Source organism: Ornithorhynchus anatinus, chromosome 11 (genome assembly GCF_004115215.2).
Source record: "Ornithorhynchus anatinus isolate Pmale09 chromosome 11, mOrnAna1.pri.v4, whole genome shotgun sequence".
NCBI lineage: Eukaryota > Metazoa > Chordata > Mammalia > Monotremata > Ornithorhynchidae > Ornithorhynchus > Ornithorhynchus anatinus.
The window spans coordinates 36,247,088-36,274,516 of NC_041738.1; the positions used below are offsets into that span (position 1 = coordinate 36,247,088).

General features: G+C 49.2%; 1 protein-coding gene across 3 annotated transcripts in view; it reads left to right on the plus strand.

Annotated features, from left to right (window-relative positions):
• The window catches only part of ST3GAL2 (ST3 beta-galactoside alpha-2,3-sialyltransferase 2), a 59,084-nt gene extending 38,136 nt beyond the window's left edge, over positions 1-20,948 (plus strand). For all 3 annotated transcript variants that reach the window (XM_003431271.4, XM_029074487.2, XM_029074486.2), the window contains exons 2-7: positions 2,428-3,736; positions 5,756-5,949; positions 15,592-15,771; positions 16,178-16,223; positions 17,168-17,287; positions 17,864-20,948. In XM_003431271.4, the coding sequence (XP_003431319.2) occupies positions 3,398-3,736; positions 5,756-5,949; positions 15,592-15,771; positions 16,178-16,223; positions 17,168-17,287; positions 17,864-18,037 (1,053 nt within the window). In that variant the 5' untranslated portion in view covers positions 2,428-3,397 and the 3' untranslated portion in view covers positions 18,038-20,948. The remainder of the gene's footprint in view (positions 1-2,427; positions 3,737-5,755; positions 5,950-15,591; positions 15,772-16,177; positions 16,224-17,167; positions 17,288-17,863) is intronic.
• The last annotated feature ends 6,481 nt before the right edge of the window (positions 20,949-27,429 follow it).

The window sequence follows — 27,429 nt, forward strand, 5'->3', positions numbered from 1 at the left end:
TCTTGGTTTAAGAGCCCAGAAATAGTGTCATTTGGAAACAATTTCTATTCTCCTCCTCTCTCTCAACTTCTCCTTATGTTGCCACAATGAATTCTGACCCAGAAAAAGGATCCAGATGTAGTCCAGCTCTTCCTGGCAACCAGAATTCTCTTCTGTTTGGCATCCTGCCCGCCATGACCACTAGGCACTGGGTCATGGGGGCTCAAACCGACTGGATGACAGATGGAAAACCTCCAAGCTAAATTCTCTTTTTCATGTAGGAGTCGATCCTGGTGGGTTGTGGGATGATTTGGAAGAGGCAGTGACCAGATGACAATGACCAGAATCTCTATTTAGAGACCGTTCGACATCTAAATCTTTCCTAAAATCTGAAATTTCAACTTTAGCTCCTCTAACTTCCCCACTCAGATCCCTCAGTAATAGTAGTCAGGGTAGAAGTAGTAATAGCGCTTATTGAACACCCATTTGCACTATACTAGGTGCTTGGGAAGTAGAGAATAAAGTGGCACATTTCCAGCCTAGTAGAGGCTTACACTCTAACAGGGGAGGCAAACAAGTGTACTGTGTGTGGAACTCGCTGGAATTTTCTTTAGTAGTAGGAATAGAATTTATTAAGCACTTACTGAGTGTCGAGCTCTGTACTTTGTGTTGGAAGAGAATACACAGTTGGGAGTTAGGCATTGTCTCTGTCCCTCATGGGCCTCAAAATCTTAAAAAGTGCAGGAAGCCATACTGTGGTTTGGCCTGGTTCAGAGGATGGGTGATGTTGATACAGGAAGGGTGAGGTCAGTACGGTGGTCGGCCAGAGCTGGGGGAAAAGAACTTTGCATGGTGTTCTTGACAGCATACAGTCAGAAAAAGCAACCACCTGACCTGGGAACCAGGACACCTGAGGTCGCATCTCAGCGCTGCCTCTTCTGACACTCTCGGTGCCTCACTCGTGCTCCCTTGAACCAGGCATCTCTACCTGTTTCGATTCTCTAGGCCTCACCATCTCTCCTCCCATCGTAACTGGCAACTTTCCCTGATGATGCCTGTCCACCAAAGGAAACCGAATGATTGTTTTCCTGGGGTGCCCTGAGAGCCAACAGGAATCTGAACTGAGACTACCAAACTCATTTAACAAATGACAGAAATCAGGGGGAATGGGGAAAAAAACAAACAACGTTTTGGACCATTCGCTCTTGGGGGCTTTCTGACAATGGAAGAATTCCCAAAGCACCCTGCCACTGCCAGATTTCAAAACACATTGTCTCTCACAATACACGTGGTCTCCAGTGGCAGAAAGAGCCAGCTGGAATTTAGGAGGTCCCAATCCAGCTTTTCCTTTCTGGAACATGCTCCCTTGGGTTTTGCTGAAAACAAAGGTTGCAGCTTTTCTATTCATTTTTCTCCAGGGGAAGCACTGTGTGTTTTTTGTTTTGTTTTTTTAATGGTATTGGTTAGATGCTTACTATGTATTTGACACTATACTAAGTGCTGGGGTAATTACAAGGTAATCAGATTGGACACAGTCCATGTCCCACATGGGGCTCAGTGTCTAAGTAGGAGGAAATGAGGCTCAGAGAAGTGAAGTGATTTGCCCAAGCTCACCCAGCAGCTTGCTATTTTGTGGCCCAGCCTGGTTCCTGGCTCCACTTGAACTCTGGGACTATGGCATTTCCTTCTAAGCCAGAAGTAGCTCCAGCAGAGCCAGAAGTGGTATTTTCACACACATGCTGGTGTCTGAGGGGCCACCATCCCACTGGGGCAACTGGATAAATGCCAGAATCCCTCCTACTTGAAACTACCACAAAGGGGTTTGTGAGTAGAGCCGCTTTAACCTTTGGGTAGAAAGGGCGTGAAGGTCCCAGGCCTCCCCTGGGCTGAGGGACAATTACAGCCACTCCTATGGCCTGGCCAGCCTGAAAATAGTCCCAGGAGCATCAGATAGGGGAGCAAAGCTTGTGGAATGTGTGGAGAGCAGGAAGCGGGTGGGCCTGAGGGGAGAGAGGCCCACCTGGTTTCCTTCACCTCACAGAACTTTAATTTTGCCTTAGTTCTGGGCCCAGCTCAAGCTTGGTTCAACTTCATGGCAGCACATTCTGGCCCTCCAGGTTGGGTCCTGTGAACTGGGCCCAGCTCGCACAGGACTTTATGCTGAATCACCTCAGATAAGTTACTTAACCTCCCTGAGACTTAGTTTCCCCACAGGGAAAAAGGTGAGGGCAAGGAAGTGGTACCGTGGTCAAATATCTCCGCGTCTACAGGGAGAGATGCAATCTCAGTACGCCCACAGATAGCACAAGGTGATCGTTTCATTTGGGGAACCCAGTATTTAAGTGAGAGCGTTGTTGTTGTTAGCTCCGTCCCTTTTGTGTATTGGGAACGGGATGGGAGAGGGGGTGTGTGTGAGATGGACACATTATTTTTCCTCTCCAATTCCAGGGTTTTGCAGCAACCGACTTGATGAGCAAGGGGGAAGACTTCCAAGGGATTATTGAAAGCACAAGCAGCAAAGCAGGCTAGCCCCTGGAGAGTTGGGATGGCAAGGGAGGCAGCCGAACTCCAGCCGACGGGACTGGGGAGGAAGCGGGGGGAGCCACATGCCAGTAACTGGCCCAGACGCACACGGGCGGCGACGCTCCCCCGCTGAGCAGCAGCTGTCTCCAGCCCCCGACGAGCCCCACATCTGTAGCAAGAGCTCTGTGGTCTCCTAGGCAACTGGAGACAGGGGGGCCCCTGACTGCGGTCCAGGGCGTTAGATGAGAAGCAAGAAGACAGGTGCCGAAGAAATGTGGAGCTTCGTTCTCGAAGCCGCTCCGCTCTGCGAAGGACCGTGAGCTTGGCCTACTTTCTGGAAAGAGCGGAGCGACCTGAATTAAAAGGACACCTTTAACCTGGACTTTCTGGGTACCCAGATGGCTGAGAGATCTTCCTCCCGATAGGGGACCGGGACCCGAGAGGGTGACGCGCCGTCCTCCCCTGCTGCCCGGGAGGGAGGGACGGCTTCAGAGTCTGCCCATGAGCCACAAGGGAGTTGACTGTTCCCTACTGAACTGTCGTGGGCCACCAAAGAAGGGTTTTGCTAGACCCTGTGCCCAGGACCCGGCAGGGACTAGAGAACGAAAATGGACTGATTGCCTCCTCCTTGCGGCCAGGGGGACGGGAGAGGCCGAGCCACTGTGGCCCAGCTAGTAACAAGAGTGTTCCGGAGGAAGCTGGGTCTCAAGTTACTAGAGGCCCCCGTGGCAGCCAAATATCTTGTCACTGCTCCCCTGCCCTTCGTGTCCCTTGTGGCACACGCCCCTATGCCCTTTCCCAGTGCAGCTGGAGTGGGTGGGCGGCCCAGGAGTCAGCTAAGGGAGAGGACTCGGTGACCCCCGCCCTAGCCGGCGGCCTCGCCTCCCCCTGCACCATGAAGTTCTCCCTGCGGTTCTGGTTCCTCTCCACAGCCTTCCTGCTGGTGTTCATCATGTCGCTGCTTTTCACCTACTCCCATCACAGCATCGCCAGCCTCTCCTACCCAGACTCCGGGGGCCTGGATGGCAACCACAGGGTCAAGCTGGTGCCGGGATATGCTGGACTGCAGCGCCTCAACAAAGGGGGTCTCTTGGCCAAGAGCTGCGCGTGCCGGCGCTGCATGGGGGATACGGGAGCCTCTGATTGGTTCGACAGCCACTATGACAGCAACATCTCTCCGGTCTGGACCAGGGAGAACATGGCCCTTCCCCCGGATGTCCAGAGGTGGTGGATGGTAAGAAACTTCCTCTGTCTCTTGAAGCTGACCCTCCCTGTCCTCTTTCTGGAAAGTCGCTTCTAGTTTTTGTCCCTTCCCTTCCTTGCAAGGTGTTGCTGACTCTCCTCTGCCCCACCGTCTCACCACGGGAGCAACATCTGTGCCAGGCTCCTCCGACTCCACTCTACCCAGCTCTTGCCAGGGTGTCGTCTGGAGGACGACAAGATCAGCGGGTAGCCCAGAGGACTGGGTATCTTCTGGGGCCCATTCTTGCCGATTCATTACAGGGAAACTCTGGCCAAGTGGTTTTCCCTTCTCTGAAAGGAAAGGATAATCCCTCTGCACTGTCTCTCCGCAGTGCAGGGAAGACGTCGCTGGTTTTGTTACCAGAAGTTTAAATAACCGGCCTTGAAGCCCCTGTGAAAGAGGATGGGCGGAAGGGATTATTAAGTAGTGGGAGGCACTTTTCATCTCGACGGCTCAAACCCTGCATGTGGCTCGTACTAGTATCTCTACCAGGCGCCGGAACTTAGCTTTCCTGACTCTGGGCTTTTGCTTGACCAGGTTACCCACACCCCTCTACCCAGGCAGACTGGTTACGTTAATGGATCTAGAAGGGCTTTAACCATCAAGAGTGAGCCTTTTCAGAAGCTTGTAAACGGGTCTTGTGTCCCTCCTCCCCTCCCCCAACGTGCTCAGGAATTTTTGTGCTTGGGCCAAACTCCCTCTCCAGACTGAGTTGATTTTCTTTTTCCCAAGTCCATTTCTCCTGCCTCTAAATCATTCTCACACATCTCCGACATCCCCACTTCGCCCCCAACCCCGGCTCAAAAAAAATAGAAGCCAAGGGGCCCCTCATACCCTGCTCAGCGGCCTCCTTCCTCGCCCTGCTTCTCCAGCTCTAAAATGGATCCTGCACTTACCAAATCCCCCTCCCCTCCTCTCCCCACCTCCGCTTGTGAGGGCTGAATCTGAGTGTGCTCGTTGTTCCCCTTCATCCTCCTCTTCCTCTCTCCTGAGAAGCACTGGCTGTTTCTCCATTTCTTCTGCATGTAGTTCACCCACTAATGACTCCTCCTTTCCGAGGGGTCGGAAGTAAGGATTACGACCAACTCCGATCTCCGCCTCACTCTTGGATGGCGGATCTGGAAGCAGGCAGCCTGTCCCTTGGTACCTCTAGCCAGGCGGTTCTTGGAGCCTGCAGTTGGGTCGTACTCTCCCAAGAATTTAGTACAGTGCCCTCCACACAGTAAGCACTCTATAAATGTAGTTGATTGATTGTAGCTGTCATTCTGTCCATCAGTCAGTCAACCTCCTGCCCTTCCCTTTCTCTCCTCTCCCTCATCTCAGCTCAGTTCTAATCCTCATCATCATTACCATCATCGTAATCATTATCGATGGTATTTGAGTGCTTACTGCGTGCAGAGCACTGTACTAAGCACTTGGGAGAGTACAAATTTTATGCCTCAAGTCCGACCTGTAGCGTCCCCTGCATCGTGCTCGTGGAAGAAACTTTTGAACAGCTCCAAGGCAGGCATTCCTCCCTACTGATTACCCTGTATCTACCCCAGTGCTCAGAACAGTGCTCTGCACATAGTAAGCGCTTAACAAATACCGACAGTATTATTATTATTAACGCAGATAGTTAGCCCTTATTAACAGAGGGTTTATTCCCCATCCTCCACCCCACCCCCGGCCCCTGGGGTAAGGAGGAAGGACACCAGGAGGTGAGGTGCGTCTCTGACCCCCTTCACTGGTCAGCGTGGGGTAGTGGACAGAGCACGGGCCTGGGTGTCAGAAAGTCATGGGTTCTAATCCCGGCTTTGCCACTTGTCTGCCATGTGACCTTGAGCAAGTCACTTCACTTCTCTGTGCCTCAGGTACCGCATCTGTAACATGGGGATTGAGACTGTGAGCTCCATGTGGGACAGGGATTGTGTCCAACCCGATTTGCTTCTATCCACCCCAGCGCTTAGTACAGTGCCTGGAACATAGTAAGCGCTTAACAGATACCATAATTATTAATTATCTCCACAGATGCTGCAGCCCCAGTTCAAGTCCCACAACACCAACGAAGTGCTGGCCAAGCTTTTCCAGATCGTGCCAGGCGAGAACCCTTATGGCTCCCGCGACCCCCACAAATGCCAGCGCTGCGCCGTGGTGGGGAACTCGGGCAACCTGCGGGGTTCCGGCTACGGGAGGGACATCGACGGACACAACTTCATCATGAGGTGAGCTGCCGAAATCCAGCCCGAAAAGGGGGTGTTCTGGGGCACTGAGGAGAGCTTAATATTAATAATTATGGTGTTTGTTAAGCGCTTACTATGTGCCAAGCACTGTTCTAAACGCTGAGGATAGATACAAGGTAATCAGGTTGTCCCACTTGGGGCTCCCAGTCTTAATCCCCATTTTACAAATGAGGTAACTGAGGCACAGAGAAGTTAAGTGGCTTGCCCAAGCTCACACAGCAGACAAGTGGCGGAGCCAGGATTAGAACCCATGTCCAAGCCCGGGTTCTTGACATTAAGCCACACTTCTTCTACTGTAGTCAATTCTCTCCACCAATCGATCAGTGGGATTTACTGAGCAATTCCCAGGTGCAGGGCATCATACTGAGCACTTGAGAGGATAGAGTATTTAAATTAATGTCTGTTTTCCTGTCTAGACTGTAAGTTCGTTGTGGGCAGGTAATGTGTCTGTTATATTGTACTCTCCTAAGTGCTTAGTACAGTGTTCTGCACACAGTAAATGCTCAAAAAATAAAATTGATTGATAGATACAATACAATCAAGTCAGTAGACATGATCCCTGCCCACAAAGAGAAGCAGCATGGACTAGTGGCTAGAGCACGGGCCTGGGTGTCAGAAGGACCTGGGTTCTAATTCTGGCTCTGCCTTATGTCTGCTCTGTGACCTTGGGTAAGTCGCTTAACTTCTCTGTGCCTAAATTATCTCATCTGTAAAAGGGGGATTAAGACTAAGCCCCATGTGGGACGTGGACTGTGTCCAACCTGATTAGTTTGAATCTACCCCAGCACTTGGTAGAGTACGTGGCACATAGTAAGCGCTTATCAAATACAATTTTAAAAACAGAATTTACAATCTAGTGGAGGCCTGCCCTCCCTGGGGCTCCAGGTGAGGCACAGCCAGACCATGTAGCCTTTCTTTGGAATATGGATGGAGTGTATGGACAAGTTCTCTCATTTGTGATTTATCATTATTACTATTATAGAATAATAACAATATGGTATTTAAGTGCTTATGTTTCAAGCACTGTTCTAAGGTCTGTGGTAGATGCAAGTTTGTTTTTTTGTTGTGGTTTTTTGCTTTTTATGGTATTTGTTGAGCACTTACTATTAGAGAAGCAGCGTGGCTCAGTGGAAAGAGCACGGGCTTTGGAGTCAGAGATCATGGGTTCAAATCCCGGCTCTGCCACTTGTCAGCTGTGTGATTGTGGGCAAGTCACTTAACTTCTCAGTGCCTCAGTTCCCTCATCTGTAAAATGGGGATTAAGACTGTGAGCCTCACGTGGGACAACCTGATTCCCTTGTGTCTACCCCAGCGCTTAGAACAGTGCTCTGCACATAGTAAGCGCGTAACAAATACCAACATTATCATTATTATTATGTGCCAATCACTGTTCTAAGTACTGGGTAGATACAAAGTAATCAGGTTGGACACAATCCATGTCCTGTTTCACAGGTGAAGTAACTGAGCACAGAGCAGACAAGATCATACAGGAGACAAGTGGCAGAGTTGCGATTAGACCCTTCCGGCTCCCAGGCCCGTGCGCTAACCATTGGACCACACTGCTTCTCTCTATCCACTAGGCCACGCTGCTTCTCCAGTTAATCGGGTTGGAAATGGTCCCTGTCCCACATGGGGCCCTCAGTTTAAGTAGGAGAGAGAACAGGTATTGAATTCCCATCATCATCAGTGGTATTTATTGAGCGCTTATTGTGTGCAAAGCACCATACTAAGTGCTTGGGAGAGTACAGTACAACAGAATTGCTGGACATATTACCTGGTCACAACAAGCCTATGTTACACTTGGGGAAACCAAGGCACAGAGGAGTTAAATGATTGTCCTAGTCACAGAGCACGTAAGTTGTGGAGCTGGGATTAGAACCCAGGTCCTCTGACTCCCAGCCTGTGCTCTTTATGCTAGGACATGTGCTTCCCATAAAGGAAGCAGTTTTAAGGCTCTTTGGAGCTCTTGGTTTCTCCACAGAGCTTCTTCACCCCCCCTCAGAACCCTCGTAACCAGCACCTGCCTCCAGGCTGTTGGACATGAGCTTTATTTTGCAGAAGTGTGTTACCTCATTTTCAACTTTCCAGTGGGTTCATCTTTAGGTTCCTGGTCCCCACTGAGTTAGCTGTTGGTCCCCAGACAGAATATTGATTTCTCTAGAAGTTGCTTAATCCCAGTCTATTCCCCTCAACCTTTCCCCTACTGTACCTCCACAATCCTCTCATGTGGCAGGGGAATCTGCTGTTGTGCACATAATAATAATAATAATGTTGGTATTTGTTAAGCGCTTACTATGTGCCGAGCACTGTTCTAAGCGCTGGGGTAGACACAGGGGAATCGGGTTGTCCCGCGTGGGGCTCACAGTCTTAATCCCCGTTTTACAGATGAGGTAACTGAGGCACAGAGAAGTTAAGTGACTTGCCCACAGTCACACAGCTGACAAGTGGCAGAGCCGGGATTCAAACCCATGACCTCTGACTCCAAAGCCCGTGCTCTTTCCACTGAGCCACACTGCTTCTCCACGTGTAGGCTGAGGAGCAGGAACCACGACTTCAGTCGACTCCGGACAGCAGAGAATGGTTCCAGCGCCTGACAAAATGTTGGTGCTACAGGGCTGGAGCCTGAGAAGCAGTGTGGCCTGGAAGGTAGAGCACGGGCCTGGGGGTCAGGAGGATCTGGGTTCTAATCCCAGCTCCACCACTTGTCTGCTTTGTGAACGTGGCAGGTCACTTCTCTCTGCCTCAGTTACCTCATATGTAAAATGGGGATTAAGACTTTGAGTCCTCTGTGGGATGGGGCTATGTCTCACCCAGTTACCTTATATCTACCCCAGTGCTTAGTACAGTGCCTGGCACATAGGGAATGCTTAACAATTACCACAGTGATTACTAGAATGATGATGATGGTCAGCCTTGAGAACCTTCTTTCCCCAACCCAAATTACATTTAGGTAGAGAATTGGCTTAGATGCCCCTCCTCCCACTCACAGGGGACTATGTGCCAGACCTGGAACTCACTGTGGGCATGGAAAATGTCTTTTATGTTGTTCTGTTGTCCTCTCGTAAGCACTTAGTACAGTGCTCTGCACACAGTAAGTGCTCAATAAATATGATTGACTAAAGCACTTCTGCCTAAGTGCCCCAAGCTTTCACATAGGGAAGCTTTTCCTGTGGACCTGCCGGGGGGGACAACTCAGTGGCATGAACAGATCATAACACCTGTTGCCGTAACAGCTTTTGGAGGCTGTCATCCTCATCTCCTGTCCTCCCAAGACTTTTGACGCCTCAGGTTCTGTCGCTTCCCTATCTGCCCTTCAGGCTTTAAGAGCCAGCTACCCTCCCTTTGCTCCTGAGTCATCTTTCTTTTCTAGCTTCCTCATGGAGGGTCAGTGCTGAGGAGGGGCAGAGGGAATGTCATCTCAACTGAGCAAAGGTGAAACCTTAAATATGAACAAGGAAATTGAAAACTCCAGGTTCTTAGAGGGCACCTCCTGGGATTAGCACTGTCCGACTCATCTCCGGGGCTGGGGGGGAAGTGGTCCTCGTTCAGGAGGCTGAAGCAATGCTCTGTGTCTCCATAGCAACACCAAGATGACAATATACTATCTAAGGCTTGCAGCACGCTTTGCAGACCTATCCACAGATCGGAAAGGCCCCATTTTCCCTGTGGAAAGTGGGAATGAATGGATCTTGTGATCTCCAGATTCCTCCCCCAGAATCTCACTTCCCAGCTGCCCTTCGTACATCCTCTTGTTCGCTCCTGCGTTACTACTTGAGGAAGGAAGGGGACTGGAGTCTGATCTCCATTTTACAGAAATGGAATCTAAGAGGGAAACGATTTGCTCAGGATTACCCAGGCTCCCCTAATCCCCATCAGATCCGTGCTACTGTCAGTGGCCTCTTGAGTAGAAGAACAGAGAGATGAAACGGTAGCTTTGAAAAGCCGGGCGGGGGTTAGGCTATCACTTAAGGCACCGTGGCCAGGCAGAAGCGAATTCTCTCAGACCTCTTGTTTCTGTGCGGAGTTCTCTTAGCCGTCTCTCTCGGTCTCTGTCCCCTCCTCCCCCTGAGCCAGAGCATGGCTGAAATGTGTGCTGTCAGCTTGCTGGTGCTGGCTGGAAAGGCTCCAGAATCGAGCCAGAGCAAACAGCACGTTGCATCTCTGCAAGAACCTCCAAGCCCACACCCTGCTGAGCTGTCAGATTCTGTCAGGAGGGCCGTGATGAGGTGGCAGTCGGGCAGCGCCGAGGATGTGGCGACATGCCCCTTGCCATGGGCACCCCACTCTCAAGGGTGCCGGCCCAGCGCGACCCCGGCAAGGGGAGCGTAGGAATGGCAGGGAGAGGCAGAAGGACTGCCTGTGCGGAGGACAGCTGTCGGCTGTCTGTGGGAAGAGTCCGGGCAGTAGGGGCCTAGAAAGCCAGCTGACCTGGGATTGGTCCCCGAGTGACTGACCAAGGGACTAGGGAAACCCTTGTGGCAGGTTGGGCCCCTTCAGTTTTTTTTTTGCCTTGAGTTGTAGCAACGCAGGCTCACGCATTCGTTCATTCAATTGTATTTATTGAGCCCTTACTGTGTGCGAAGCACTTAGGAGGGTACGATAAAACAAGACACATTCCTGCCCACAACGAGCTCACAGTCTGTGGGGGAAATACCCAGAAATTCCAGATGAGACAGACTCGCAGCTGCCTAAGTTAATTCGTTCATTCAGTCATATTTACTGAGCGCTTTCTGTGTGCAAAGCACGGTACTAAGCGCTTGGGAGAGTACAATATAGCATTAAAAAGACACGTTCCCTGCACACAACGAGCTCTCAGTCTAGCTTAACCTCGTCATTCCTCGATAACTCTCCAGTCTTAGTCCACCCTCTTGACTGATCCAAATGGGATTTCTTTATCCCTTCCCAGATTGCTGGCCCAGCCACAGGTCAGTAGATCAAATCGTCGTCGCCGCTGCTTGCCGCTTCAGCACCCCTGGCAGGCCCTGGTATTGAAATGGGGCTCAGGATAGTTGTCTCTGGTGAGTCAGTGGTGGGCTTGGTGCTGAGAGGGAGATTTGCCAAGACTAGCAGCTGAAGCCTAAGCAGCCAGAACGAGGAAAAATAGGATAGTGGGGGAGGAGGGCAGAAAAAGGTGATCCCGAGGACTGGCTAACATCTGGGCTCCTCCAGGCCAAGCAGGAGCTGCCCCTCACACACATAAGTGCTCACTCATGTCTGCACGCACATCTACACACCTCTACCTTATAGCAGGGGGCTGCTGTAGTGGGTGAGGGGCAAAGCACTCCAGCAACCACAGAATCTGCTGCACTTCCACCGCCCTTTCCTCCACGGCAATTACAGGGTTTGGGGGGCCACCACGGTGCCCCCTGACCAGCCGATAGCCCCTGCCAGTTACTAATCCCTCTCTACCCATTCGCAGAGTGTTCACACACTCTGTGATCAACTGCAATCTGTGCCCAGCTGTAAGGGGAAATGAGGTCATGGGGAAAGAATACGCCGCTACCCAGTGTCTTGAGAAAAGGCTTATGAAAGAAGAAACTTAACGGGAAAAGAGGTGGCAGAATGACACAGAACATTACCGAATGTTTCCTCCGGGTTCTTCAAAGCTCCCTGAATCATCATTGCTTGTATTTATTGAGCAGCGTTTTGGGTAATGCCCTGGAGCAAGGTTCTGAGAGCAGTTGCAAGAGAGATTTAAAACAAAATCCCAGTCTTCAAGGAGTTTAAAGTGTGACTTAAAACGGAGACCCAAAGAGGAAAAGTCTCTCGTCTAAGGCCGCGTAGCAGTTCTCTGGCAAAGCTGAGAGTAGAACCCAAAATATTCAGTCTCAGCCCATGCCACCTAAGTTGAAATGCTGCTAAGAATAGCCCCTCTTCCTTTCCACCCCATCCACGTTAGAACAAAAGCCTCAACCCCAGGGAAGCCAGCAAAGAGCAGACTCTGACCAGGCCGGGAGGAAGGAAGGAAGGGAGTGGAGTCAGGCTTGGCTGTGCTTTCTTCCCTAGAACTGTGGTTTCTTGACACCACTTCTGCCTTGGTTGTAGTCAGTTCCCTAACTGGAAATGGAAAGCAGGTTTCTAACATGTGCCTTGAAGGAAGGGAAAACTTAATGTGAGAGGGAGTTCTCTGTCCAGGTCTTTATTTTTGGTGATTTTGAACAGAAGACTGATTCACTTTCATCTCCAACTTCCCTCTGTCCTCTTCCCCGCTCACGGGTGTGTAAAAATTGACTTGGATGGCAGCCACCCAGCATGACTGCTCAGAACGAAGTCACCCCAAATCTTGAGATGTATCTCCCATGTGTCTGGTGTTACAGAGGCGTGAAGTTCAAAGGGGAGCAGGGCTGTGGCTCAGCTCATAAGTGGACATCTGACTACAGAGGGCTTCGCAGGCCCCATACTTAGAGTAAATTACCCTGGCTCAGCAGCCCCTGCTCACCTTGTTAGCCTTTCTCCAGTTGCTTAGCTTTAGTGGAATTAGATTCTGCCCATCTCTAGGACTCTAAGCTGTCTCCAACTAAGCATCTGGTTCCCACCCCTGGCCTGGCAATTATAACTGAGGTTGCTCTGCCTCGTCCACCCACAAGTTGGATTAAAGCTTCAACTGAGACTTTCCAACTTCGATTTGGGAAGACCCCAAAAGAACGTCCCAGACCACCAAGGAACTGAGGGGTGGGCTCGGGAACTGAGTGGTCTCCACCTGGAGGGGCTCAACACAAAGGAGAAGACCCAATTGCTGCTTCTAGAAGCGGGTCCCTGATGAGATAAGAGAATATCTGCTCCTTTTTTCTTTCTGTAGTCTCCAACTGCCCCTCTAGTGTAATTCAACCCTTCCCCTCTCTTGGTCCAAGGGCCAGTAGAATATAGAATGAGGACCAGCTTCTGATTCATTCAGTCATATTTACTGAGCACTTATTGTGTGCAGAGCACTGTACTGAGCGCTTGGAAAGTACAATACAGCAATAAAGAGAGACAAATCCTCTTGTTAAGACTAGGATGGTAATGAACTTCGGTCCTGAGATGGCAAGGCTGAGAACTTGCACGGAGCAACTGAATATAGTGACAGCCCTTCCATGGAGTCTGGCCTGTCCCGCCCATCACATCCCCACTGGGGCATGGAATGCAACAAGGGAGTCGGCAGGCAGGAGTGCAGCTCGTGGAGACGTTCGTGTGCGGTCTTCGTCCTCTTTAGCCACCTATAGGCAGAACTGGAACTCGATTCCCATCCCCCAATTTCCATAGCAGAGCTCTTTCCCCCGGAACAACAGCAGGGCTAAGATTAAAATAATGGGGTCGCTGCAGCCCTGCCTCCTCCTTCACTTAATCTTTCAAGCAGTGGTATTTATTGAGAGCTTACTGGGTGCAGAGCACTGTATTAAGTGCTCGGGGGAGAGTAGAAGCCTTTTTAATCCAAGCTGTTATTCAGTTTGAGTAATTCTACCCTTCCTGGCTTCCTCTGGAGCCGAACTTTGCAGTGCCAGAAGGGAGGAGGAGGAGGAAAGGGTTTGGATAATCTATAAGCAGAGTGATCAGTTCCAGTCTGTTGTTGTGGCTCTGACCCGAACACAGACGAGGCTCTGCGTTGGTATTCCATGCTCTGTCCCTGATCCCTTCCAGGTCTTAGTGCTCCCCGATATCCCCATTCCTGCTTTATATCACTGCCTCCATTGACCCAACTGGAAAAGTGCAGCTTCAATTTAGATTCACGGTTAATAGAAGCAACGTGGCCTCGTGCAAAGAGCACGGGCTTGGGAGTCAGAGGACCTGGGTTCTACCTCTGTCTCTTCCAAAGGCTTGTCTTGTGATCTTGGGTGACTCACTTAAACTTCTCTGTGCCTCAGTTAATAATGTTGGTATTTGTTAAGCGCTTACTATGTGCAGAGCACTGTTCTAAGCGCTGGGGTAGACACAGGGGAATCAGGTTGTCCCACGTGGGGCTCACAGTCTTAATCCCCATTTTCCAGATGAGGTAACTGAGGCACAGAGAAGTGAAGTGACTTGCCCACAGTCACACAGCTGACAAGTGGCCGAGCCGGGATTCGAACCCATGACCTCTGACTCCAAAGCCCGTGCTCTTTCCACTGAGCCACGCTGCTTCCAGTTCTCTTGGTCTCCCTCCTACTTAGACTTTGAGCCTCTTGCGGGACGCGGACTGTTTCCAACCTAATTCACTTGTATCTATCCCAACACTTAGAACAGCGTTTGACACATAGTAAGCATTTGAAAAATACCTTTTAAAAAAAAAAAGAAAAGAAAGAATCCGAGATTTGAAGCCCCAGGCCTAGCCCCAGCCTGGTTTGGAAGTGGCACAGCAGCCCCCCTGCTGCCGCCTCACGGGTCACTGGAAACTCACTTCTCTCCGGAGGTCAGGTCATCCTGGGAGCTGCTGTTCCCTCTCCGGCCTCCCATTTCCAGTCGTGTCCAGTTCAGCCCCAAGAACTTCAGGTTGAGGCTGGGAGTTCCAGGAGAGTTGTCAAGCCTGCTCAGATTTGGTTTTGTGCTGTTGTGTTACAGGCCTGGTCCTCGAGCGCCAAGGGTTTTTCCTAAACCTGCCCAGCACCAAAAAGCCTCTGAGGTGGCAGATGGAGCTGGCAGGTGTAGCAGTCAGACCAGGCCCTTCCCGCTTCCTTGGGCAGGGCCCTGCTAAGGGTCCTAAATTACGGCTATTGTCCCAAGGACCTGCATAGCAGGAGACATGGCCACTGTACCCCCAGCCCTGATGTGTAGCTCAGAGGAAAGACCCCGGGCTTGGGAGTCAGAGGTCATGGGTTCTAATTCCGGCTCTGTCACTTGTCAGCTGTGTGACTTTGGGCAAGTCACTTAGCTTCTCTGTGCCTCAATTCCCTCATCTGTAAAATGGGGATTAAGACTGTGAGCCCCACGTGGGTCAACCTGATTACCTTGTATCTCCCCCAGCACTTGGAACAGAGCTTGGCACATAGTAAGCGCTTAACAAATACCATAATTATTATTATTAATCATTATTAATCAGGTTGTCCCATGTGGGGCTCACACTTAATCCCCATTCTACAGATGAGGTAACTGGGGCACAGGGAAGTTAAGTGGCTTGCCCAAGGTCACGCAACTGATGAGTGGTGAAGCCAGGATTAGAATTAGGACTATGAGCCCCATGTGGTATATGGACTGTGTCCAACCTGAGTAGCTTGTATCTACCGCAGCGCTTAGTACAGTGCTGATGTACAGTAAGCACTTAAATAAAAAGAAAGAAGAAAAGGTGCCATAAATAAGGAGGAATACATATCAGAGCAATGGCCCCGCCGCCTTCCAATGCCTGTTTTTTCACCATTCTGGGCAGTTAAGATACAGCAGTGAGAGCTGGGGTGGTGCAGGAGGGGAAAAGGACCCCAGGTCTGAGGAACTAGGGATGACCCGGAACTGTGCCCTTGAGTTTTGAAAAACTGAACTGCTAGATGAGCAGGAGGCCTGGATTCTCTTTCTGGTGTTATCCTGGACTCGCATCAGACCTTGGGAAGTCACATCCCCTCTCTTGGCCTTCATTTTATCTTCTCTGTGCTGATGATCCCTGCTGATCTTGGCTTCATCCCAGAGGGATCAGAGGGAGAGCTGAATTCAATCAAGCTGAATCCTTTGTCTCCCCCACAGAATGAACCAGGCCCCAACACTGGGCTTCGAGCAGGATGTTGGGAGTCGAACCACCCACCACTTCATGTACCCAGAGAGCGCCAAGAACCTACCTGCCAATGTCAGTTTCGTGCTGGTGCCCTTCAAGGCCCTGGACCTGCTGTGGATTGCCAGTGCCCTCTCTACCGGGCAGATTCGATTGTGAGACCATCGGGGTGTTGGCAGAAGGACTGGGGTGGGAGAAGCTTCCCGGCGAAATTTGCTAACTGACCCAGGACCTAGGCTGGGGCCCATGAGGGCTTCCACTGAAATATTCAACGGAAAGAGGCGGGGGGTTGGGGTTGAGGGGTCAAGTCCGGGTAGGGGGAAAACAGTGGATTTTTTTCATCTTAGAACTTGTAGAGGAAAACAATGGTGATGTGAAGGGAGAAGGCACCATTTTGTCTTCCCTACATGAGGAATCTCCTATCCGGGAATCTCTGCTTGATGAAGAATCCCACTGAGGCTCTTCTCAGACCCTCATGAGGATGCTCACTGTCAGTAAAATGATTCTCAGCCTTATCTCTCTGGGCCATCTCAGCTAACCAACCTTCCTCTCTCTTTTCAGTACCTATGCACCTGTGAAGTCGTTTCTGCGGGTAGACAAGGAGAAGGTAAGCGTTTCTTCACCTCATTGCCCCTTTACTCCCTCCCCACCCCTTATTATTGCTAAATGCAATTGCTCTTTTTGAATTAACCAGTCAGGGAACCTTGGCAGTCTTGGCTGCTTGGTGGGAGAAGCCCTCCCCTCCCTTTCAGGGCTTTTATTTGTTTTCTGGGTGTAGCTGACCCAGAAAGCAAGAGGTGGGCTTCAAGCACCTGACAAGGCCCACAGGCAAAGAGCCCCACACAGGATGAAGTTATGGAGTTTAGCCCACATTGAGCCGAACAAGTGAGGGCTTCATTTCTAGTTCCACCTGTATTTCTCTCTCTGATTTTGGGGAGAAGAGGGTGCATACGCAAACTCCATAGCCACCTCTAGACGTGGCATGAAGCTGGGGTAGTTCCCAAATTCTATGCTCCACTGGCATGTGGGCTTATTTGGGCTGGAACATGGGACTACAAGTTCCAGAAGCCCCTGAGGAAACCACATATAAACAGCACAGTCCCTTCCTTTTTTTCACCCCCAACTTCCAAAATGAGGCTCTCTTCCCTCTCCTCGCTGACAGGGTGGACTGGTCTCAAAGTCACCTCCCCTAGGATTATAACATCCTAGGATTTGTGCCACTTCACTCCTACCTTTTATTCATGTAGTAGTCTCTGCACCACAATGAGGAAGAATACGATGGAAGATAAATTAGACACCTTATCTGGCTCATACTAATTTCAGAATCCGACGGCACCTCACATTTCCACTGCCTGACTGGATTCCAGCCTGAATGAGAGCTGTGGTCCAAGGTGGTGGTTAGCAGGTATCATCCAGGCAAGGAAAAATTATAAACTAGTCAGTAGCCAAAAATTGAGGGGAAAAAACCCCAAAAAACCCACCCTTCCTATCTTTCTTCAACTTGAAAGCCCCGTAGAGACCAGAGTCTGTGTCTGTCTTTTCCCTCACTAGGTCCAGATCTACAATCCAGCCTTTTTCAAGTACATCCATGACAAGTGGACCGAGCATCATGGGCGCTACCCCTCTACGGGGATGCTTGTGCTCTTCTTTGCCCTGCATGTGTGTGATGAAGTAAGTGTGCATTGGAGCCCGGGAGCCTCTGGCCTGGTCCACCGCTTCTTGACACCCCTTCCCAATTCAGGCTCAGGGAGCCAAACTGGAGGTTCGAGCCTTCTCCGGGCACAGAACCAGCGTTACAGGAAGGGGGTTTGAGATGGTTTGGGAAAAATTGAGAAGCTTATTTTTTTTTTCCTCCTGGGTTCAGTCTGAGGTACCCACAATGAAAACCTAATGGCCCCTCTTAAAAGGCCCTAAATACTGGGGGGAAAGAACCCTCCTGAGGAGCCTGACCTGATTGGCTGAAAAAATCAAACATCCATCTTGTCTTTTGTCCCATGTCAGGGGTCACTTTGGTTGGTTCTCTTCCCTCCCACTTAGAGGACTAACTATCTTCTGGATTGCTGCCCTCATTCCATCCCTGAGCCTGGCTGGAGCATGAGTTCCTTAGTGGCATGTTGTTGGAGCCCTTGGGGAGGGGTGTTCTCCTCCCGGGACAACAATAGGAAAGAACCAGAAATCCTTAACCTCAGTCCCAAGCTCTGTCTCACACCCCAACCTGACCCTCAACTCTCTGCTTGCTGGGCCCAGGTGAACGTCTACGGGTTTGGAGCAGATAGCCGTGGCAACTGGCACCACTACTGGGAGAACAACCGCTACGCAGGGGAGTTCCGGAAGACCGGGGTGCACGATGCAGACTTTGAAGCCCACATCATTGACATGTTGGCCAAGGCCAGCAAAATTGAGGTCTACCGTGGCAACTGAACCCCGATTTTTGCCACCACCACCAACTTCTCCTGCCATGGCCAGAGACTTTAGGGGCTCTCCTTCTCTAGTCCCTGGCACTCTGGGCCCTGCTGCTGCATCCTAGAGGAGTATTAGGTTCTCCCAACTGATCGTGGGAGATTTCAAGTGAGGATTCTGGAACCAATCATGCTTCAGTGTAGTGGAGCACTCGTTTCTACGAACTAATCAATCACAAGAGACTCCGGGGGCATCTGTCCCTGGAGACCAATCGTGCGCGAGAATCTAGCGGAGCTTTTGTTCTCCCAAACAATCATGAAGGACACACGGGATGAGCCCAATCCTTGAAACCAGTCACTGCTATTGTCCAGCAGTGTTGGCTGCTGCTTCAGAGACAGATGAGTAGCTGCTGCCCCCCACACCCATTCTGGGATAAAGAGCCTGTAATTCAAGAAAATCAGTGGGAGCAGCAGAGCTGAGACTTGGAGAGGCTGCTCTTGGTCAAGGAGAAGAGGTGAAAGATCCATGCCTTTCCTCGGGCACTGATGGGAGAAGCCGGAAGGGCGCTTTTTAGCCGACACCCAGGTGCACGCTGGGTGTTCTAAGACAGCGAGGAGTGGAGGTTTCCGAGTACCATCACGGCCTCTTTTCTTCAGAATAATCAGATTTCCAGAACTCACTGGGGCCCCTAGGGCACTTGCGGGAAGACCGCGGGAGCGGTCGACAGAACGGAAGAGCCAGGGTTTTAGAGGATTCTTACTCTTAATCTCCCTGAAGCCCTGGGAGGTAGGGAATGGGAGGGGAAGAGTGGTGCACTCTGAAAAATGACGAGGACACAGAGCTGTAGCCAGTCCAAACAGGAGCCAGGTCACACCAGCAGAAGAAAGGAGGCAGTTAGGGAAATCTCAGGCAGTAGCTTTGCCCCGTGTGAGGAGCCACAGCTGTTCTCTCAGGTCTCCCACCTGCCCTTTGACCTTCCCAGGGTCCGAGAGGAGAGAATGAGCCCCCGGGAGGCCAACCAAAGCTGTTACCTTCTAAACCCTGAAACCCAGCGGGGGCTCTCCCTTCACCTCAAGGCTTTCCTCTCCAGGTCTTGGGCACGTGTGCTTAGCTAATCAAGAGTCCCCGAGTTGGTCATTCTGGCCAGAGCTTGAAGCTTCTTACCGAGGAGAGCGAGGAGGCGGCAGCCCTGTCTGGCCTCATCAGAACAGGAGCTATGCAATCACTCTGTGTAAGAGTTCATTACCTTGGGGGTCCCCCATGCCCCTTCCTTCTGATACCCACAGCTTGCTGGTTCCGTAACTAGGAACTTGTCTTGCTCACCAGCCTAATTCCTGATCTAAGAAAAACCTGTGGTGGGGACCAAGGCAAGAAATTACTAGTGTAGGGGGTGGGGGGCCCTGCCCAGTCCCAGCCAATGGCTAAGGGAGCGACCTCCCCGAGACCAATATCGTAGAGAAAAACTGTTGGGTGGATCTCCCAGAAACCCTCCCCCTGTGGGATCCGGTGCAGCACCAAGGAGGAAAGAGTTCGTGACACAAGGCTGCAAATGACTATTGGTTTGTCCTGTCACCATTTGGAAATTGCTAGGCATGACAGGTTTCCAACCAGTCATGCAAATAGAAAGGCATCTGGCCAGGGAGGAGCAGAACTGCCTCACTTGATGCCACTCTGCTCTCCCTAGACTCCTCACATCCCCTCACCCCTTCCAGCTGTCAAATTGCCAGGCAGGCACGCAGGCAACCAGGCAGTTCTCTGCTATTTGTATGGCTGCCATACACCTGGCTATCTCCAGGAAAGCCCCTGTTTTAATTCTAGCCCTTCGGGTTGGGAGAGTTTGTGGGGAAGGAGCTTCTGTGAAGCTTCCTTACCACTAAAACCGTCCCTCTCCATTGCGGAACAATCATCTTTGGCAAACTCTGGCCTTCAGTGGGACAAAGCCTCATCCCTTTGCAGCTCTCTCATGCAGTTGGTGCTGCAAAGCTGCCGCACTGAGGGTCCTTTCCACCACATGGTGGTTTCAGGGCAGCCCAAGATCATCCAAAAGTTTAGATCAGTCAGGGTGGCTTCAGGAACACTATTCCAGGGACCCACCTAGAATTCCAGCAAGTTATCGGGGAACCGCCGGAGGCCCAGCCTTCATCAGGCTGGCCCGGCTAAGCCCATCGAAACCCCGTGGGGCCCTGGCACTACCCCAGTCTCTCAGGGGGCCCTGGCCTGGGAGTTGTGCCTGGCCCCATTTCTTGGGATACTCAAAGTATGATGGCTGTGGGGTTCCCCAGAATGTACCCATAAGGACTTTTGGTGTTGCCCAGTCACCTACTGCGGGAGGATTAGTCTCTGCTGTTGACAGAGTGGCATGCCTGCAGTCCAGAAATGACACAACCTTCTCACTGCAGGTATCGGGGTGAAGGGAGACAGATTTCCAGAATAGAGGTGAGCAAGAGCTAAGTGGGCCAGTTGAGCCTTGAGAATGAGGTCCTGCTCTTGAGGAGTGGGAGGGGTGGCCGGAGAGGGCAGAGGGAGGCCGTGGAGGAAGCAAAGAAGGTGGTGATGTGTAGCTAAAAGACCAGAAGTCATTTTAATGGGAGTTTTGCCAGTCTGGCTTTTCCCTTCCTCAGGGATGTAGGCTGAGACCTGATTTGTGAAACCCAAGGACAGTATTAAAGAAGGACACCAATCCAAGAGGACGCCCCTTCTGCTGGCCTCACCTCACTGCTTTGTGAAGGGGCTACTCTGTGTGTTAGGGATGAAAAATGCAATCATGCCAACCAGTATTGAGCAGAATAATTTATTTCTTTCTTTCCATCAGTGAATCCGATCCGAAGAAATCCAGGTCGTTATGGCCAATCCCGATCCGATTACGATAGTTTATTTAAACACATTATTTTTTTCCCTTCTTTATGAATTAAAAAGAAAAGAAAAAAAGTCATGTATGTGCCTATCAACTCTTCTGTTCTCAAATGTGCATGTAGTCACATCCCCATCAGGGACTATGATGTGGGTTCTGGTGGCAATCAACCAATTAATGGTATTTTTGAGTACTTACTGCGTGCAGAGAACTGTGCTAAGCTCTTGGGAAAATTCAACAGAGTAGGTAGACGTGATCCCTGGCCACCACAAGCATACAGTCTAGAGGATGTTTACATTCTAGAGGAGAAAGGCATCTAGTCTCTAGATGGTGATACTTAAGGGGGTGGAGCCCCTTTTCCTTAGCATAGGACAAGACATGAAAGGGACTGCCCAGCGTTGAGCACTGCTCCCATTTGAGCTCACTGGGCCCCATCAGTCTGAAGACTTTGTTTAGTCCAATGGGTATGCCTTTTTTTTTTTTCCACTCTCTTTTCTTTTCCCTACCAGAAGAAATGGGGATAGGGAAGGAAAGAATGTGCATTTAAAATTTAAATTGTGGCAGCAACATCCTATTTAATTCTAATAAATCAATCACAGTTATTGAGCTCTTACTGTACCGGTGCTTGGGAGAGTACGGTATAACCGAGTTGGTAGACATTTTCCCGGCCGACCGTGAGGTTTAGAGTCTAGAGGAGTGTAACCCTAATGTGGAATGAATACTAAAGGAGAGCCGTTATGAAACCCATACATTTGGCTGGTTCTGCCCAGTTCTCTAATATCCAGCCCCATGCGAGGACCAGATAGAGCGACTGTGGGGGCGGTTAGTGACTTTTTGCCCCTCACCATTTGTTTGCACCGCTTAGGCTCAGTGAGAAGAGAACTGGCCTTCTTCCTAGCAAAGGTTTGGAGTCAGTGTACTTCTCTGCCAGGCCTCTCTCTTTTCCCATGCTCTCTGCCCCAGTTTAAACCCATTAGCTAGAGCAAGGCGCTTTCCTTCATCCTCCAGTGTTCTCAAGCAACATCGAAATTCAGCTTGCTGCTTTCACTCTCACTTGAGGCTGGGGAGTTTCATGACAAGCGGAGTGCGCCCCCTGCTGTTCAGTAACCGTCCCTGCACCCCCCACCCCCACCTCCCTGACGTGGCAACCTCAACTTTAAGCTTAAAGTGGCAACGATATCAGTCGAGAATCAAACCATCAGTGGTATTTAGCGAGTGCTTACTGTGTGCAGAGCCCTGGACCAAACGCTGAGTGGAGTGCAACAGAGTTGGTAGACATGATCCCCGCCTTCAAGGAATTTACAAGTTTGGAGGGACGATCCTTGCTGAATTGAGTCTCGGTCGATTTTAAGATTTGGACAAGGATCCAGATTTTGATGGCTTAAAGCATTTAGCTGCTCTTATCAGCGCCCATCAGTTTAGAAGATTTGGATGTAATTGAACGGGTTCGGAGCGCATTAAGGGGAGGGGTGGTGAGTTAACTTTTTTTCTCTTGCCCCTTTACACTCAGTGGCACCAAAGCCCAACAGGCCCAGTGGTGTTTTGCCGCAGAGTAACATCAGAGTTACAACGTCATTATAAACTGAAGCTCACTCAATCAGTGCTATTTATTGAGTGCTTAGTGTGAGCAGAGCGCTAAACTATGCGCTTAGGAGAGTACAATACAGAAGAGTGGGTAGACGTGTTCTCTGTCCACTTAAAGTCTTCAGAGGGAGACAAGCATTAATAGAAATAAATTACAGATATGTACATAAGTGCTGAGGGTGGGGTGAATATCAAGTTCCCTAGAAACTGGCTGATTGTAGCAAGAACTAAAACATTAATTCCTGACAACTAGATTCTTCCATGAGAAATTCTAGAGTCTGTTAAAATTCAGGTGTCTTTAATAGACATACTCGAAGCTAGCATTAAGTTTAATGGATTGAGTAGGGTCTCTCCAGCCAAACAGTGCAGTACATTCAGCCAAGAATTCCTGCCATCCCTCATGTGGTGGTCTGGTCCTTGGGTCAGTTTAGGAGGAAAAAAAAATCAACTGATGATCTTCCTGATTACAGAATTCCCCATCAACAATATCTGTGAGTGACTTCTTGATAGGCCACCTTCTGCAGCCATTTCGGAAAAGGCAAAATAAATACTGCAGATATTCCACACCTCCAGAAATTCTTAAGCAGCACCACGACAGAATCGGACCAGTAGGGTTAGGAATAAAGGTGAAGCAGGAGTAGACTCCCACTCCCCCCACCCTCTTGCTTGACCACTTGGCCCGTCCCACAAGGAGGGCAGTTCATCTCCCTGATTTATCTGGAGACACAACCATTGCAATAAAAAAAAAAGTAGGAGCAAAATAATCTCTCTCATCTCACTCCTGCTTATTGGATTTCCCACTGAAAATGACTCCACTTGAGGATGGACAAGGGGACACATTTAGGGTGGGTGGGGAGACTTTGCATGGAACCAGGGTCTTTTTCGCCCCTCAGATTATACATGGGGTCACCTCCCCTTAAACTCTGAACCACACCTGGACCTTGGATCAGCCCAGCAGCCTGAAACTTCCTGATGGCAGTTTCATTCATTCAAGCATATTTATTAAGCACTTACTGTGGGCAGAGCACTGTACTAAGTGCTTGGCACTTTTTCCTTCACTAAGGTTAGTATGTTTTTTGCCAGGGCCCTGATCACCTTTAGTAAAGAATTGTAAATTAGACAGAAAAACCAGAAAAGGCACTCTGCACATAGGCACTTCTCAAGAAATCCCTGGCAGTGAAGAAACCAAAGAGGAAGAGCCTCCCAATTCTGCCCTTCCTTAGCCACCACATGACCAAAGCTGTTGCATCAGATGGCCAAGAGTCAAGATGGAACTGGGAACTCTTTTGGAGCAGTCAAAATACTGGTACTTGTGCATATGTGTCCTGAGGTATAGAAATCCGTGACCTGTCCCTCCGTTCTATCTTTGGAGAAAGAGGGATGATGTCTGCTGATGAAACCTGCCGCTGACAGTGAAGGGTGGGGTCACAGAGCAAGGGAAGCAATGAATTCCTAGGTTTTAATATCTTCCAAACATTGAATTACTGCACCATTTAAACCAAATCTAGAGTTGTTCTTCAGATCCAAGATGGTGCTGCCAACAGGACTGCATTCATGAGTGTCATTAACCATGAAAATTCAGGAAGGCACCTTTTCTGGCTTCTTGCCAGCAGGATTAGCACTGCTCAGAATCCATTGATGCCTTTCCCCTCTTAAACCAAGGACACTACCAAGCAGTGAGGTAGTTAGCCTCCCACTCAAAAACCCAGAGAACATCCATTCAGAACCACCTCATCCAGCACGTCATTTTTATCCTTTCATTACTCAGCTGTTATATTGTCAGTCTGTTATTAAAAAATTGAAGAAATGGAATGGGATTAGAGAGGTTTATATAAATGATGGAGATTAAATGACCTACAATTCACAGAGTTACTAATGGCTTCAAAGATGCTTTTAAAGTCGACTGGCAACCTGCAGAAAGTGTCATTAGTCATTCATTCATTCAGTCAGTCATATTTTTTGAGCGCTTACTGTGTGCAGGGCACTGTACTAAGCACTTGGAATGCATAATTTGGCAACAGATAGAGACAATCCCTGCCCAACAACGGGCTCACAGTCTAAAAGGGGGAGGCAGACAACTAGTCCTTGACCCTACTTAATAATAATAATAATATTTAGCAAACTGAGTAAACAGTGTAACAGTAAAAGATTTAGCACAGTTCAGCCCATTGGCCCCCACATTCCCTTCATTCTAGCTCACTTCCTTAGTCCACATCAATCAGTAGTGATTTACTGAACTCTTAATGTATTCAAAGACCTGAATTAAGCACTTAGGGGAGTATAATAGAGTTAGAAGACCCAGATCCCTTCCTCTGAAGAGCTTACAATCTACTGGGGAAGGCAAACATTAAAGTAAATAACAGGTAGGGGGAAGCAACTGAGTTTAAAGGCATGCACATATGTGCTGTGTAAGTAAGGGGTTGTTTGGAGGATAAGGACTCAAATACAGGGTGGCAAAATAGGGAGGGAAACATGAGAGATCAGCCAGAAAAGATTTTGGAGGAGATATGATTTTAGAAGGACTCGCAAGATGAGGGGAGGGAGATATGAAGTGGGAGAGGCTTCCAGGCAGAAGGGAGGGTTTGAGCAAGAGGTGAATAGTGTGAGGGAGAGAGAGATAAGAGTGAGACACAGTGAGTAGGTTACATTTGAGGGGTGAAGTATATGCACTGGGTTGTGGTGGGAGGGGAGTGAGATAAGAAGAGGATAGAGATCTGATTGAGTGCCTTTAAGCCAGTGATCAGAAGTTTCTGGATGATTCAGAGAGGGTGGCTTTTGAGGAATAAGGAGCCGTGCCTGGAATGATGTTTTAGAAAAATGATCCAGGCAGCAGAAACAAGTGCGGACTGGAGAGTGGAGAAGCCCGAGGCAGAGACACCACCTTTCTCTTCTCACCTCATTTTCCCCTCTCCAAAATAGAAGTATTTATATCAGATATATGAGCAATAACTCTGGAATTGTAACTGGGAATTGGGTCTTTTAAAAGGGATGAAGCACATTCCATGTGAGTGTTCGGGATTAAACAAGAAATGTTGAGAAATTTCACTTAACACTAAACAAGAGTCGGTCGGAATCACTCAGGCCTTATGACAATCATGTTTCCTGTCCAGTCCAGCTTCTAGAACATTTCTCTTGGCTGTGCTGAATCCATCTTTATTTTTCTCTGCTCTTTTGCTGCCAGGAGGTCCATCAGTTAGGGAGGAGCCTGGAAACAAGAGCGAGTGAGGTTCTGAAAGAATGAGTAATCTTATCTACCCACACAGCATCCCTCCAAATCAGGAAGGCAACTCCACTCATTTAGCCCTTTTCTGCAGGGTGAAAAGAATACGCTAATCCCTAGGAACCAATCAGAGCTGTTCAAAAATTCAAGAGAGTTGAAAAAATATAATCACTAGACTTCTGGGTTGTTCTAGGTTGTTTCTGTGGTGATTTTGCCTTCTAATTTACCCAAATGCTGTTAGATTTCAATGAAAGTGGCCTATTTAGTAAATTCTTGGGAGATTTTACCATATCTTTAAACCTTAGCTTTGAAATTATAGGCTTTAAAGTTTTTTGTCCCATTCCTTGAAACCTAAATTAGATAAAAGACCCACCTCTTTCAATAAAACAAATTTAGAATGAGCTTCAAAACTGAATACCCACTCAATCGATGGTATTTACTGAGTGCTTACTATATTGTAGTGAATAGAGCATGGTCCTGGAGTCATAAGGTCATGGGTTCTAATCCCTGCTCTGCCACTTGTCTGCTGTGTGAACTTGGGTAAGTCACTTCACTTCTCTGCACTTCAGTTACCTCATCTGTAAAATAGAGATTGAGACTGTGAGCCTCATGTGGGACAGGGACTGTGTCGAACCCAATCTGCTTGTATCCACTCAAGCACATCCACACTATGTCTGGCACATAGTAAGCACTTAACAAATACCATGCGCAGAGCACTGTACTAAGCATTTGGGAGCATACAACAGAATCAGCAAACGCATTCCCTGCCCATAAAGAGTTTACAATCTGATATGCCTAAAAGTCTGTGCTCATAAATTTAGGAAGAAAGGTGCTCTTTATGTCGTGCTTTTTGAGTTTTGTTTACGTTAATGCAATTGACCCTTTACTTAGCTCGTTCAAAAGCTGGAGACAAACTTACCCATTCATTCAGTAAATTCAATAGTATTTATTAAGCACCTACTGTGTGCATAGCACTGTACTAAGTGCTGAGGAAAAATGCACAGATGAGAATTAGATAATGACCCTGGTCTCAAGGAGCCTCCAATCTAAGAATAAGGGGGACTGACAGCAGACACATAAGGAAATATGAAATAATAAAAGCAGAAACAGGATGGCCTAGTGGATAAAGCATAGGCCTGGGAGTCAGAAGGACCTGAGTTCTAATAGCAGCTCTGCCACCTGTCTGCTGTGTGACCTTGGGCAAGTCACTTAACTGCTCTATGCCCCAGTTACCTCATCTGTAAAATGGGGATTAAAACTGTGAGCCTTATAAGGGACAGGGACTGTGTTCATCCTGATTAGCTTGTGTCTACCCCAGCACTCATGACAGGCAGGGAATGTGTCTGTTATACTGTTGTGTTGTACTCTCCCAAGCGCTTAGTACAATGACCTACACACAATAATCGCTCAATAAATATGATTGATTACAGTGTCTGGCACGTAGCAAGCACTTAACAAATAGCATAAAAACACAACCAAGACCAGGAAAATGATAACTACATCAAGAGCCATAGCACTGCAGCTAAAGGAGTCACATTTCACTGTCAAATTCACAAATTTCTGCTCAGGTAGGACTGCTCAGGATCCAACCATCACAACAGTCATAACAGCCACAGCCTTTCCAACTTTCTAAAGTTTGGGGTGGGAAGGGTGTCTCACACTGTCACTTTATCTTCACCCTGCCCAGCTGGAGCAAGGACTGATGGGACCCCCAGATGGCTTGGGGACTGGATAATTTCTCTGCTGATTGGCAGACTT